This window comes from Mobula birostris, unplaced genomic scaffold (genome assembly GCF_030028105.1).
Source record: "Mobula birostris isolate sMobBir1 unplaced genomic scaffold, sMobBir1.hap1 scaffold_319, whole genome shotgun sequence".
NCBI lineage: Eukaryota > Metazoa > Chordata > Chondrichthyes > Myliobatiformes > Myliobatidae > Mobula > Mobula birostris.
The window spans coordinates 138,724-152,115 of NW_027276252.1; the positions used below are offsets into that span (position 1 = coordinate 138,724).

The 13,392-nt window shown below is 49.3% G+C and overlaps 1 protein-coding gene across 1 annotated transcript in view; it reads left to right on the top strand.

Annotated features, from left to right (window-relative positions):
- LOC140192945 (ATP-sensitive inward rectifier potassium channel 10-like) overlaps window positions 1-11,965 on the top strand; it is a 98,410-nt gene extending 86,445 nt beyond the window's left edge. The window contains exon 2 of the mRNA XM_072250416.1: window positions 9,257-11,965. Within this exon, the coding sequence (XP_072106517.1) occupies window positions 9,293-10,435 (1,143 nt within the window). The 5' untranslated portion in view covers window positions 9,257-9,292 and the 3' untranslated portion in view covers window positions 10,436-11,965. The remainder of the gene's footprint in view (window positions 1-9,256) is intronic.
- Window positions 11,966-13,392: the final 1,427 nt, after the last annotated feature.

The following is a 13,392-nucleotide window of genomic DNA, read 5'->3' on the forward strand; positions in this document are numbered from 1 at the left end:
CACTCTACCACCCTTTCTGTGCCTCAATGGGACAGACCTAACCAGAACCCGCAGCAAGTGCCCCGTAAACAACCCTTACATTTCCATTGTGTGTAATTTATTCATTGCATTGATGACATTGTACATTCGTTCCCAATTTACACACCCAAGCTCCTGCCTAATAGCATCATAATTCTCCCTCCCCCAGTTGAAAGCTTTTCCATACCATTTCCTCCTATCTGTGTCCAAGGCTCTGGTAAAAGCCAAGGAGTTGTGGTCACTGTTTCCGGCATGCTCTCCCACCAAGATATCTGTCGCCTGACCACGTTAATCACCTTGTACTAGATCCAGTATAGCCTCTCACTATATTGTGTAAGGAATCATTCCTGGATACACATAACAAATTCTCTCCCATCTAAATGTTCTGCACAAATGAGGTGCCAAAACTTAGGAAAGTTGAAGTCACTCATGAATGTGAGTGATCCTTTCCAAAGACTGACTCCGGATCAGCTCCTCAAACCCTCTGCAGATCATGGGGAGGGGGGATTCTATAGTAATCTCCCAGTAAGAGTGACCCCTTTATGACTTCCACCCAAATTGACTTAGTGGATGATCCCTCCCTAATGTCCTCCTTTTCTGCAGCTGTAATATTATGCCCAGTTAGCAATTCCGCTCCTTCACCTCACTCCCTGTCACTTTTGAAACATCAAAACTCTGGAATATCCAGCAGCCATTCCCTTCCCTTGAGACAACATCTGTAATGGCATAGTTCCATGCATTGACCCAAGGGGAAAGTTCATCACCCCTGTAGTTCCATGTACTGACCCATGTTCAAGTTCATCTCCCCTTGTACTTTCATGTACTAACACATGTTTGAATTTCATCTTCCTAGTAGTTCCACGTACTGATCCATTGTTGAATTTCATCTCCCTTGTAGTTCCATGAACTTATCCATGGCTCGAAGCTTATTACCCTTGTAGTTCCATGTAATGACCCATGGTTGAATTTCAACTTCCTAGTAGTTCCATGTTCTGAACCATCGTTGAATTTCATCTACCTTGTAGTTCCATGCACTTGTCCGTGGCTCAAAGTTCATCATCCTAATAATTCCATTCACTGACCCATGGTCGAATTTCATCTCCCTTGTAGTTCCATAAACTTATGCGTGACTCAAAGCTCATCACCCTTGTAGTTCCATGTACTAACCTATAGCTGAATTTAATCTCCCCTTGTAGTTCCATGTACAGACCCATGTTTGAATTTCATTTCCCTTGGGGTTCCATGTACAGACCCATCGTCAAATTTAATCTCCCCTTCTAGTTCCATGTACTGACCCAAGGTGAAAGTTCATCACCAATGTAGTTCCATGTACTAACCCATGGTCAAATTTCATCACTTTCATTCCTAATACTTCTTGCATTTTATATTTTATCTCATCTAACCAAATGCATTTATGTGTATGCTTCCTCACAGTCTCTCTACAGACTGCATCTACATTTACACCAACTGCTCTATCCTCTGACCTATCAGTCTGCTTTCCACCCCAGTTTAATCACCTCCCGACAGGTCTACAAGACCTGCTCACATAGGTCTTGATCCCCCTTGGGTTCAGTTGTAACCCATCCTTTTTGTTCAGGTCACACCTTCCGCAGATGAGATCTCATAAATCTGAAACCCTGCCCATCTGCCAAATAATCTTTATCTTACCATCACTGGTGTGTGGCAGATGCAACAATCCAGAGATTACTACCCTTGAGCTTGTGTCTTATCTTCCAACCTAGCTCCCTATATTCACTCTTTAGAAACATAGAAAAATAGAAAATAGGTGCAGGAGTAGGCCATTCGGTCCTTTGAGCCTGCACCGCCATTCAGTACGATCATGGCTGATCATCCAACTCAGAACCCTGTACCTGCCTTCTCTCCATACCCCCTGATCCCTTTAGCCACAAGGGTCATATCCAACTCCCTCTTAAATATAGCCAATGAACTGGCCTCAACTGTTTCCTGTGGCAGAGAATTCCACAGATTCACCACTCTCTGTGTGAAGAAGTTTTTCCTCATCTCGGTCCTAAAAGGCTTCCCCTTTATCCTTAAACTGTGACCCCTCATTCTGGACTTCCCCAACATCGGGAACAATCTTCCTGCATCTAGCCTGTCCAATCCCTTTAGAATTTTATATGTTTCAGTAAGATCCCCCCTCAATCTTCTAAATTCCAGCGCGTATAAGCCTAGTCGATCCAGTCTTTCATCATCTGAAAGTCCTGCCATCCCAGGGATCAATCTGGTGAACCTTCTTTGTACTCCCTCTATGGCAAGAATGTCTTTCCTCAGATTAGGGGACCAAAACTGCACACAATACTCCAGGTGTGGTCTCACCAAGGCCTTGTACAACTGCAATAGTACCTCCCTGCTCCTGTACTCAAATCCTCTTGCTATGAATGCCAGCATACCATTCGCCTTTTTCACCGCCTGCTGTACCTGCATGCCCACTTTCAATGACTGGTGTATAATGACACCCAGGTCTCGTTGCACCTCCCCTTTTCCTAATCAGCCACCATTCAGATAATCATCTTTTTTCCTGTTTTTGCCACCAAAGTGGATAACCTCACATTTATCCACATTAAATTGCATCGGCCATGAATTTTCCCACTCACCTAACCTATCCAAGTCACCCTGCATCCTCTTAGCATCCTCCTCACAGCTAACACTGCCGCCCAGCTTCGTGTCATCCGCAAACTTGGAGATGCTGCATTTAATTCCCTCATCCAAGTCATTAATATATATTGTAAACAACTGGGGTCCCAGCACTGAGCCTTGCCTGCCATTCTGAAAACATCCTATTTATTCCCAATCTTTGCTTCCTGTCTGCCAACCAATTCTCTGTCCACATCAATACCATACCCCCAATACCGTGTGCTTTAAGTTTGCACACTAATCTCCTGTGTGGGACCTTGTCAAAAGCCTTTTGAAAATCCAAATATACCATATCCACTGGTTCTCCCCTATCCACTCTACTAGTTACATCCGCAAAAAATTCTATGAGATTCGTCAGACATGATTTTCCTTTCACAAATCTATGCTGACTTTGTCAGATAATTTCACTGCTTTCCAAATGTGCTGTTATCACATTTTCCCCACCACTGATGTTAGGCTAACCGGTCTATAATTCCCCATTAGCCACCCTCCTATCCGCAGGAAATAATCCAGAATCTAAAGAGTTTTGAAAAATTATTACTAATGCATCCACTATTTCTTGGGCCTCTTCCTTAAGCACTCTGGGATGCAGACCATCTGGCCCTGGGGATTTATCTGCCTTTAATCCCTTCAATTTACCTAACACCACTTCCCTACTAACATGTGTTTCCCTCAGTTCCTCCATCTCACTAGACCCTCAGTCCCCTACTATTTCCAGAAGATTATTTATGTCCTCCTTAGTGAAGACAGAACCAAAGTAGTTATTCAATTGGTCTGCCATGTCCTTGTTCCCCATAATCAATTCACCTGTTTCTGTCTGTAAGGGACCTACATTTGTCTTAACCAATCTTTTTCTTTTCACATATCTATAAAAGCTTTTACAATCAGTTTTTATGTTCCCTGCCAGCTTTCTCTCATAATCTTTTTTCCCTTTCCTAATTAAGCCCTTTGTCCTCCTCTGCTAACATAGTCATAGTCATACTTTATTGATCCCGGGGGAAATTGGTTTTCGTTACAGTTGCACCATAAATAATTAAATAGTAATAAAACCATAAATAGTTAAATAGTAATATGTAAATTATGCCAGGAAATAAGTCCAGGACCAGCCTATTGGTTCAGGGTGTCTGACCCTCCAAGGGAGGAGTTGTAAAGTTTGATGGCCACAGGCAGGAATGACTTCCTATGACGCTCTGTGCTGCATCTTGGAGGAATGAGTCTCTGGCTGAATGTACTCCTGTGCCCACCCAGTACATTATGTAGTAGATGGGAGACATTGTCCAAGATGGCATGCAACTTGGACAGCATCCTCTTTTCAGACACCACTGGCCGAGAGTCCAGTTCCATCCCCACAACATCACTGGCCTTACGAATGAGTTTGTTGATTCTGTTGGTGTCTGCTACCCTCAGCCTGCTGCCCCAGCACACAACAGCAAACATGATCGCACTGGCCACCACAGACTCATAGAACATCCTCAGCATCGTCCGGCAGATGTTAAAGGACCTCAGTCTCCTCAGGAAATAGAGACGACTCTGACCCTTCTTGTAGACAGCCTCAGTGTTCTTTGACCAGTCCAGTTTATTGTCAATTTGTATCCCCAGGTATTTGTAATCCCCCATGTCCACACTGACCCCCTGGTTGGAAACAGGGGTCGCCGGTACCTTAGCTCTCCTCAGGTCTACCACCAGCTCCTTAGTCTTTTTCACATTAAGCTACAGATAATTCTGCTCACACCATGGACTCTGAATTTCTCCCAGTCCTCAGGTCTGCTGCTTTTTCTGGCTAATTTGTATGTTTCTTCTTTGGAATTGATACTATCCCTAATTTCTCTTGTCAGCCACAGGTGCACTACCTTCCCTGGTTTATTCTTTTGCCAGACTCGGATGAACAATTGTTGCAGTTCATCCATGTGATCTTTAAATGCTTGCCATTGCATATCCACTGTCAACCCTTTAAGTATCATTTGCCAGTCTATCTTAGCTAATTCACGTCGCATACCTTCAAAGTTACCCTTCTTTAAGTTCAGAACCTTTGTTTCTGAATTAACTATGTCACTCTCCATCTTAATGAAGAATTCCACCATATTATGGTCATTCTTACCCAAGGGGCCTCTCACGACAAGATTGCTAACTAACCCTTCCTCATTGCTCAATACCCAGTCTAGAATGGCCTGCTCTCTAGTTGGTTCCTCTACATGTTGGTTCAAAAAACCATCCCGCATACATTCCAAGAAATCCTCTTCCTCAGCACCCTTAGCAATTTGGTTCACCCAATCTATATGTAGATTGAAGTCACCCATTATAACTGCTGTTCCTGTACTGCACGCATTTCTAATTTCCTGTTTAATGCCATCCCCAACCTCTCTACTACTGTTAGGTGGCCTGTACCCAACTCCCACCAACGTTTTCTGCCCCTTAGTTTTATGCAGCTCTACCCATATCGATTCCACATCCTCCTGGCTTATGTCCTTCCTTTCTATTGTGTTAATCTCCTCTCTATCCAGCAATGCCACCCCACCTCCTTTTCTTTCATGTCTATCCCTCCTGAATATTGAATATCCCTGAGTATTGAGCTCCCATCCTTGGTCACCCTGGAACCATGTCTCTGTGATCCCAACTATATCATATTCATTAATAACTATCTGCACTTTCAATTCATCCACCTTGTTATGAATGCTCCTTGCACTGACACACAAAGCCTTCAGGCTTGCTTTTACAACACCCTCATACAATTATGTTCAAAAGTGGCCCTTTTTGATTTTTGCCCTGGATTTGCCAGCCTGGCACTTTTACTTTTCACCTTACTACTTTTTGCTTCTACCCTCATTTTACACCCCTCTGTCTCTCTGCACTTGTTCCCAGCCCCCTGCCACATTAGTCTAAATCCTCCTGAACAACAGTAGCAAACGCTCCCCCTAGGACATTGGTTCCAGTCCAGCCCAGGTGCAGACCGTCCTGTTTGTACAGGTCCCACCTCCTCCAGAACTGGTTCCAATGCCCCAGCAATTTGAATCCCTCTCCGTTGCACCATTTTTCAAGCCAGGTATTCATCTGAAATTTCCTCCTATTTCTACTCTGACTAGCACGTAGCACTGGTAGTAATCCAGAGATTATTACCTTTGTGGTCCTACTTTTTAGTTTATCTCCTAACTCCCTAAATTCACCTTGTAGGACCTCATCCCATTTTTGACATAGACATAGAATAGTACAGCACAGTACAGGCCCTTCAGCCCACAATGTTGTGCCGACCCTCAAACCCTAACTCTCATATAAGCCCACACCTTAAATTCCTCCATATACCTGTCTAATAGTCTCTTAAACTTCACTAGTGTATCTGCCTCCACCACTGACTCAGGCAGTGCATTCCACGCACCAACCACTCTCTGAGTAAAAAACCTTCCTCTAATTTCCCCCTTGAACTTCCCACCCCTTACCTTAAAGCCATGTCCTCTTGTATTGAGCAGTGGTGCCCTGGGGAAGAGGCGCTGGCTATTCACTCTATCTATTCCTCTTATTATCTTGTACACTTCTATCATGTCTCCACTCATCCTCCTCTCCAAAGAGTAAAGCCCTAGCTCCCTTAATCTCTGATCATAATGCATACTCTCTAAACCAGGCAGCATTCTGGTAAATCTTCTCTGTACCCTTTCCAATGCTTCCACATTCTTCCTATAGTGAGGTGACCAGAAATGGACACAGTACTCCAAGTGTGGCCTATCCAGAGTTTTATAGAGCTACATCATTACGTCGCGACTCTTAAACTCTATCCCTCAACTTATGAAAGCTAACACCCCATAAGCTTTCTTAACTACCTTATCCACCTGTGAGGCAACTTTCAGGGATCTGTGAACATTAACCCACAGATCCCTCTGCTCCTCCACACTACCAAGTATCCTGCCATTTACTTTGTACTCTGCCTTGGAGTTTGTCCTTCCAAAGTGTACCACCTCACACTTCTCCGAGTTGAACTCCATCTGCCACTTCTCAGCCCACTTCTGCATCCTATCAATGTCTCTCTGCAATCTTTGACAATCCTCTACACTATCTACAACACCATCAAACTTTGTGTCATCTGCAAACTTGCCAACCCACCCTTCTACCCCCACATCCAGGTCGTTAATAAAAAACCACGAAAAGTAGAGGTCCCAGAACAGATCCTTGTGGGACACCACTAGTCACAATCCTCCAATCTGAATGTACTCCCTCCACCACCACCCTCTGCCTTCTGCAGGCAAGCCAATTCTGTATCCACCTGGCCAAACTTCCCTGGATACCATGCCTTCTGACTTTCTGAATAAGCCTACCATGTGGAACCTTGTCAAATGCCTTACTAAAATCCATATAGATCACATCCACTGCACTACCCTCATCTATATGCCTGGTCACCTCCTCAAAGAACTCTATCAGGCTTGTTAGACACAATCTGTCCTTCACAAAGCCATGCTGACTGTCCCTGATCAGACCATGATTTTCGAAAGGCACAGAGATCCTATCTCTAAGAATCTTTTCCAACAGCTTTCCCACCACAGACGTAAGGCTCACTGGTCTATAATTACCCGGACTATCCCTACTACCTTTTTTGAACAAGGGGACAACATTCGCCTCCCTCCAATCCTCCTGTACCATTCCCGTGGACAACGAGGACATAAAGATCCTAGCCAGAGGGTCAGCAATCTCTTCCCTCGCCTCGTGGAGCAGCCTGGGGAATATTCCGTCAGGCCCCGGGGACTTATCCGTCCTAATGTATTTTTAAAAACTCCAATACCTATATTGTTGGTACCTATGTGCACCACGGCCACTGGCTGTTCACCCTCCCACTCCAGAATGTCCCGCAGCCGCTCAGAGACATTCTTGACCCTTGCACCAGGGAGGCAACATACCCTCCTGGAGTCTCGTTTGCGGCTGTAGAAGCGCCTATCCATTCCCCTCACAATCGAATCCCCTATCACTATAGCTCTCCCACTCCTTTTCCTTCCCTCCTGTGCCGCAGAGCCACCCATGGTGCCATGAACTCGGCTGCTGCTGCCTTCCCCTGATGAGACATCTCCCCCAACAGTATCCAAAACAGTATATCTGTTTAGGAGGGAGATGACCTCAGGGGACTCCTGCACTACCTGCCTACTGCTACGTTGTCTAGTGGCCACCCATTCCCTTTCTGCCTGTGTAGCCTTTACCTGCGGTGTGACCAACTCACTGAACGTGCTAGTCACGACTTTCTCAGCATCGCGGATGCTCCAGTATGAATCCAGTCGCAGCTCCAGCCGCTCAATGCGTCTGCCAGAAGCTGAAGCTGGACACATTTCCTGCACACATAGTCGTCAGGGACACTGGAGGTAACCCTGATTCCCACATGCTGCAGAATGAACAAACCACGGGGCCGATCTCAGCTGTCATGACCCACCCAATACGCTACAGCCTCACCACCTCCCTTGCTTCAAATAAAATACTGCTGCAGACCGTTCTCCTTTTAAAGGAACTTACCCAGCCTTACCTCACTTGGAGCGAAGCTCGTCCTCAGTCTCTGCTCGCTGAAGCCTCTCAAGACAAAGCCTTCCTACTCTGTCTCCTTCTACTCCGTCGCCCACTACAACGTTGCCCGCTCCGTCAAACTGCTCTCTTTTAAATACTCCCGCTGCCTCACATGCTGACTTACATGCGCTTGTGCAGTCCTGCCCCTTTCAACCGCTGAGAAAAATGACCTTTAGGACTTCATCCCTTTTCCTTCCTATGTCATTAGTTCTAATGTGTACCACTACTCTTAGAATTAAATGGAATCAATCTGAGGCTTTGCTGAACCTGGCACCTGGGAGACAACATGCCGTCTGGAAGTCTCTTTCACATCTACAGAATCTCCTCCCATAACTATTGAATCTCTTATCATTATCAGTTTTCTCTTCCGCTACCCCCTTCCCCTTCTGAGTTACAGAGGTGGCAGAGACCTGGTCACTGTAGCTTTCTCCAGTACGTTGTTTATCCCCACTATCAGTGTACAAAATGGTATACTTGTCATTGAGGGGTACTCTACACTACCTGCTTATTCCCTTGCTCTCTCCTGACCATCACCCAGCTATCTGCTTCCTGCATCTTAAGTGTGACTGCCTCTGTATTGCTCCTATCTTTCAACTCCTTATTCTCCCGAACAAACTGTGGATTATCCAGCTGCAGCTCCAATTTCCTAACATAGTCTGTAAGATGCTGCACCCAGATGCACTTCTCACACATGTGGAGATCAGGGAGACTAGATGTCTCCCAGATATCCCACATCTTGCAAAAGGAGCACGCCACTACCCTGCGATCCATCATTGCTGTGCTGGCTGGGCACTAATAAAAAAAGAAACTGATGCCTCAACTTAGCCTCCTCTCCCTCTCCCAAACCCTCAGTTCCTCATTATAATTGTACCCTAGTCACACTATGACCTCTTTCATAATGGCTGCTCCCATCTGCACTGTCCCGTCGTCCACTCCCAACAACCGTTAGACACAGAAAGGAGCTTCCTCCACATCGTCCCACCACACAGCCCTGGGTCAGACACAGAGTGAAGCTCCCTTTACACGCATCCTGACCTCCCGTCTCACCTATTGGCAGGGCTGGTGTCAGCTGAAAGGTCGCTTGGACCCCGCCATGTCCTCAGCCAAGGTGTTCTCGAGCCAGGAGACGCAGACGGACAGCCAGCCACTGCTGAGGCAAATGCGGGCCCGGGGCCGGGTGATGAACAAGGACGGCCGCAGCAATGTGCGGCTGGTGCACGTCAGCGGCTGGGGCTACCTCTACCTCAAGGACTTGTGGACCACCTTCGTTGACCTCAAGTGGCGCTACAAGCTGGCCCTCTTCTGCACCAGCTTCGCCGGCACCTGGTTCGCCTTTGGCCTGGCTTGGTACGCTGTGGCCCTGGTACATGGTGATTTGGAGGGCGAACTGCCTCCGGTAAACCACACTCTGTGCGTGGAAAACATGCGGAGTCTGACGGCCGCCTTCCTCTTCTCACTCGAGTCGCAGACCACCATCGGCTACGGCTACCGCTACATCTCGGAGCAGTGCCCGGCCGCAGTCCTGCTGCTGGTGGCCCAGCTGTTACTCACCACCCTGCTGGAGGTCTTTGTCACTGGCACCTTCCTGGCGAAGGCAGCGCGCCCCAAGAAGCGGGCGGCGGGCGTGCGTTTCAGCCGCCAGGCAGTAGTCTCGGCCCGCAATGGCCGTCTCTCACTGCAAGTGAGAGTGGCCAATGTGCGCCCCAGCCTCCTGCTGGGCTGCAGTGTGTCGGGGAAGCTGCTGCGGGCAGTGCCAGCCAGGCCCGGTGAGGCCGTGCACCTCTGCCAGGCCGACGTGCCCTTTCGGTTGGACGCGGGCACTGAAAGCCCCTTCCTGCTGCTGCCCCTAACCTTCTACCACGCCATCGACGATACCAGTCCACTGGCACCCGCCGCCCTACGCCAGGGACGGGAGCCTGAACCCGACGGTGGCTTTGAGCTGCTGGTCATCCTGAGTGGCACGGTGGAGTCCACCAGCGCCCTGTGCCAGGCACGCACCTCCTACCTGCCCGAGGAGATCCTGTGGGGCTACGAGTTCTGCCCCGTGGTCTCCGTCTCGGCTGGCGGCAAATACGTGGCCGACCTGGCTGGCTTTGACCGGGTGGCACGGGTGCCTGGCCTGGAGGGACATGCCGAGGGCGCGGGCATGGGTGAGAAGGCACGACTGGAGGAGGAGCTCAGGAGGGTGGGGGAGAAGGAGGGGGGATCCCGCAATGTTAAGATCAGCAACGTCTGATGGTGGGGGAGGGCGGAGTCAATGACTTCCCCCTTCCCCACTCAACCTCCTACAGCCTCTCCACCCATTTAATCCCCTCCCGCATCCCACGGACATTCTCTCACTTACAGAACACCCTCCCACAGCCCTCAGACTCCCCCCTGCCCACCACCCACTTAATACCTGCCCATAGCCAATTGACATCCCTACCCACAAACACCTTCACACCCACTGACTCCTTCGCACAACATCTTTCCTGTCACCCTCTCCCCCTCCACAAAACACCCACAGACTCTCCGCACCCACAGTCACACCTCACCTTGAGAGCACACTCTCACAGGGTAATGGGGAATAGAGCACCAATATTACCAACAGAACTCTCCATGATGATCAATTACCCTCTCCATTCAGTGATTCCCCATCCATTGCCCACAGAAACTACCCCATCACCAGCTCCTGAGCACACTCCCATTGCCCTCTGCTCCCTCTCCTAAAATGATCCTATGGTCTGAATGTTTCCACTGGACAGTCCCCTTGCCCAAGGCATTTTGGGGAAGGGGGAAGGGGGAAATGAAGATTCTTTAGTTTGTTGTCATGTCTCCCTGTTCTACACCCAGCCCCAGTCCTGTGGGGATGAGAAGTTCCCCAGCCCTGTTTCTCACATCATGAGATCTCATCCTTATCGGGACCTGATGTGGAACTGCACATGGCATTTTATAAACCTCTGGACATCACCTTCTGCCCCCTTTTCTGCATCTCCAAACTCTCTGCATTAATCTGCGGTAGCCGCTTCTTGGCCCAGTGTCTTCCCGCCAGATATAACTATCTCTGAAATAGCAAGGTTGGGAGTGAGAGCAGGGTGAAGGGAGTGGTCCCCCTACCAAGAGAAGACAGCTTGATTGGTGGTAGTGGGAGGGGAGGTGTTCCTTAACCTGAGGAAGGAGTGGGAGCAGAGGGTATTCCTCCTGATGGGGAGCAGACCATGGGCACCAGATGAAGAGGCTGTGCGGATTCCGGAAGAGCTCCCCACCACCGAGTGTGTGAGCGTGGGACCCACCCCAAAGGGTGGAGCTCAGGGGAAGGGAGTTGCAGGTGGAAAGCCTTTACAAAGGGAAAGACAGGAGGTGGTGGCTAGCACAATGGGTGGGTTGAAGGGCCTTTAACTCTGTCACCTGTACAATATAATCTGCTTCTTATGAAACACGAAGTTGCACTCACTTTGCTAACATCTCTCCTGTCACTTGAGGTCTATGCAGAAGAGCCCATAGCCGCCCTCCAGGCCTCTCAGGTGATGTTCCAGAGACTGACACCTCACCAAACAATTAAACTGCACTTACTGCCTGCTTGCCCACCTTCTGCACCAGAATAGCAGCGTGAGACGTACAGAGGCCTGCTCTGCCTTATTCCTCCCACCCCGCACTGACTCACACATGGGGCAGGTACGAACACCCCCAACCAGACAACACAGCCCCACCCCAACCTCCAGACAGCAGGGTTTCAGTCCAGACCTGCCAGGACTGGAAGACTTATCCCAGCTGCTGAAGCCCGACAGGGGAGATGGGGAGGGAGGGGCGCAGGGTGGGGGGGGGGGGTGGAAGAGATGCAAGAGCATTAGCACTTTGTACACTTATCACTCGAACACAAATAAAAGCATTAATGAATTATAAGGAATAATAAAATTGTCTGTACCTGAGAGTATGATCATGCATGTGTAGCAGAGTGTTTCAGTTTGTGTGTGAGAGAGAGTAGGGGTGTGTGAGTGTGAGTTTGAGTGAGTGAGTGTGTGTGTGTGTGTGTAAGAGAGTGAGTGTGTGTGTGTGTCAGTGTGTGTGTGAGAGATAGTAGGTGTGGGTGTGAATGAGTGTGTGAGTGTGTGTGTGAGAGAGAGAGAGAGAGTAGGTGTAAGTGTGTGTGTGTGTGTGTGTGTGTGTGTGTGTGTGTGTGTGTGCATGTGACTATCTATGTGACAGTGTATGGGCATCCTGTGAAACTGTACACGAGGAACATGTGCCTCAGGGATGCGAGGAAGGGGGGGTATGTGAAGGAAGAAGATGAGAGGCAGGGATGTGCGTCTGGGGGCAGACAACATACAGCAAGGAGTGGGAGAATGGACTGGATATGTGTCAAATAGAGAGAGGAATGTACGGTGAGGGGTCAAGGGGGTGGAAGGTGTGGACAGCAAAGGAGAGTGGGAGTGAAGGTGAGGGGGCAGAGAGGGGTTGAAGGTGGGGGAGAGGGAGGTTTGAAGGAGTGGGGGCAGAGGGGGTTTGAAGGTGTGGGGGCAGAGGGGGTTTGAAGGTGTGGGGGGTAGAGGAGGGTTGAAGGTGAGGGGGCGGGGGGTTGAAGGTGAGGGGGCAGAGGGGGGTGTAGGCGTGAGGGTGTAGTAGTGGTGAAGGCGAGAAGAGCAGAGGGTGTTTAAATGTGAACAGCCTACAGCAGTTGAAATGTAGGGGGTCGAGGAGGGGTGAAATGTGGGGGCCAAGAGGGGATATGTGTGGGGGGGCCGAAGGGATTGTGATGTAGTGTGGGGCAGGGTCGGTGAAGGCGTGAGGGTCGGGGATGATGAGGCATGATGGTCGGGGGTGACGAGGCATGAAGGGCGGGGGTAACGAGGCGTGACAGGACAGAGGGTGGTTGAAAGCATGAGGGTAGAGGGGGTGGAATGTGTGTGGGCAGAGGGGGGTTGAAGGTGTGAGAGCAGAACGGGGTTGAAGGTGAGGGTGGGAGCAGAGGGGGGTTGAAGGTGAGGGTGGCAGAGGGTGGTTGAAGGTGAGGGTGGCAGAGAGGGGTTGAAGGTGAGGGTGGCAGAGGGGGGTTGAAGGTGAGGGGGCAGAGAGTATTTGAAGGAGTGGGGGCAGAAGGGGGTTGAAGGTATCGGGACAGAGGGGGATTGAAGGCGTGGGGGCAGGGGGGGTTGAAGGCGTGGGGGTAGAGGGGGGTTGAAGGTGTGGGGGTAGAGGGGGGTTGAAGGCGTGGGG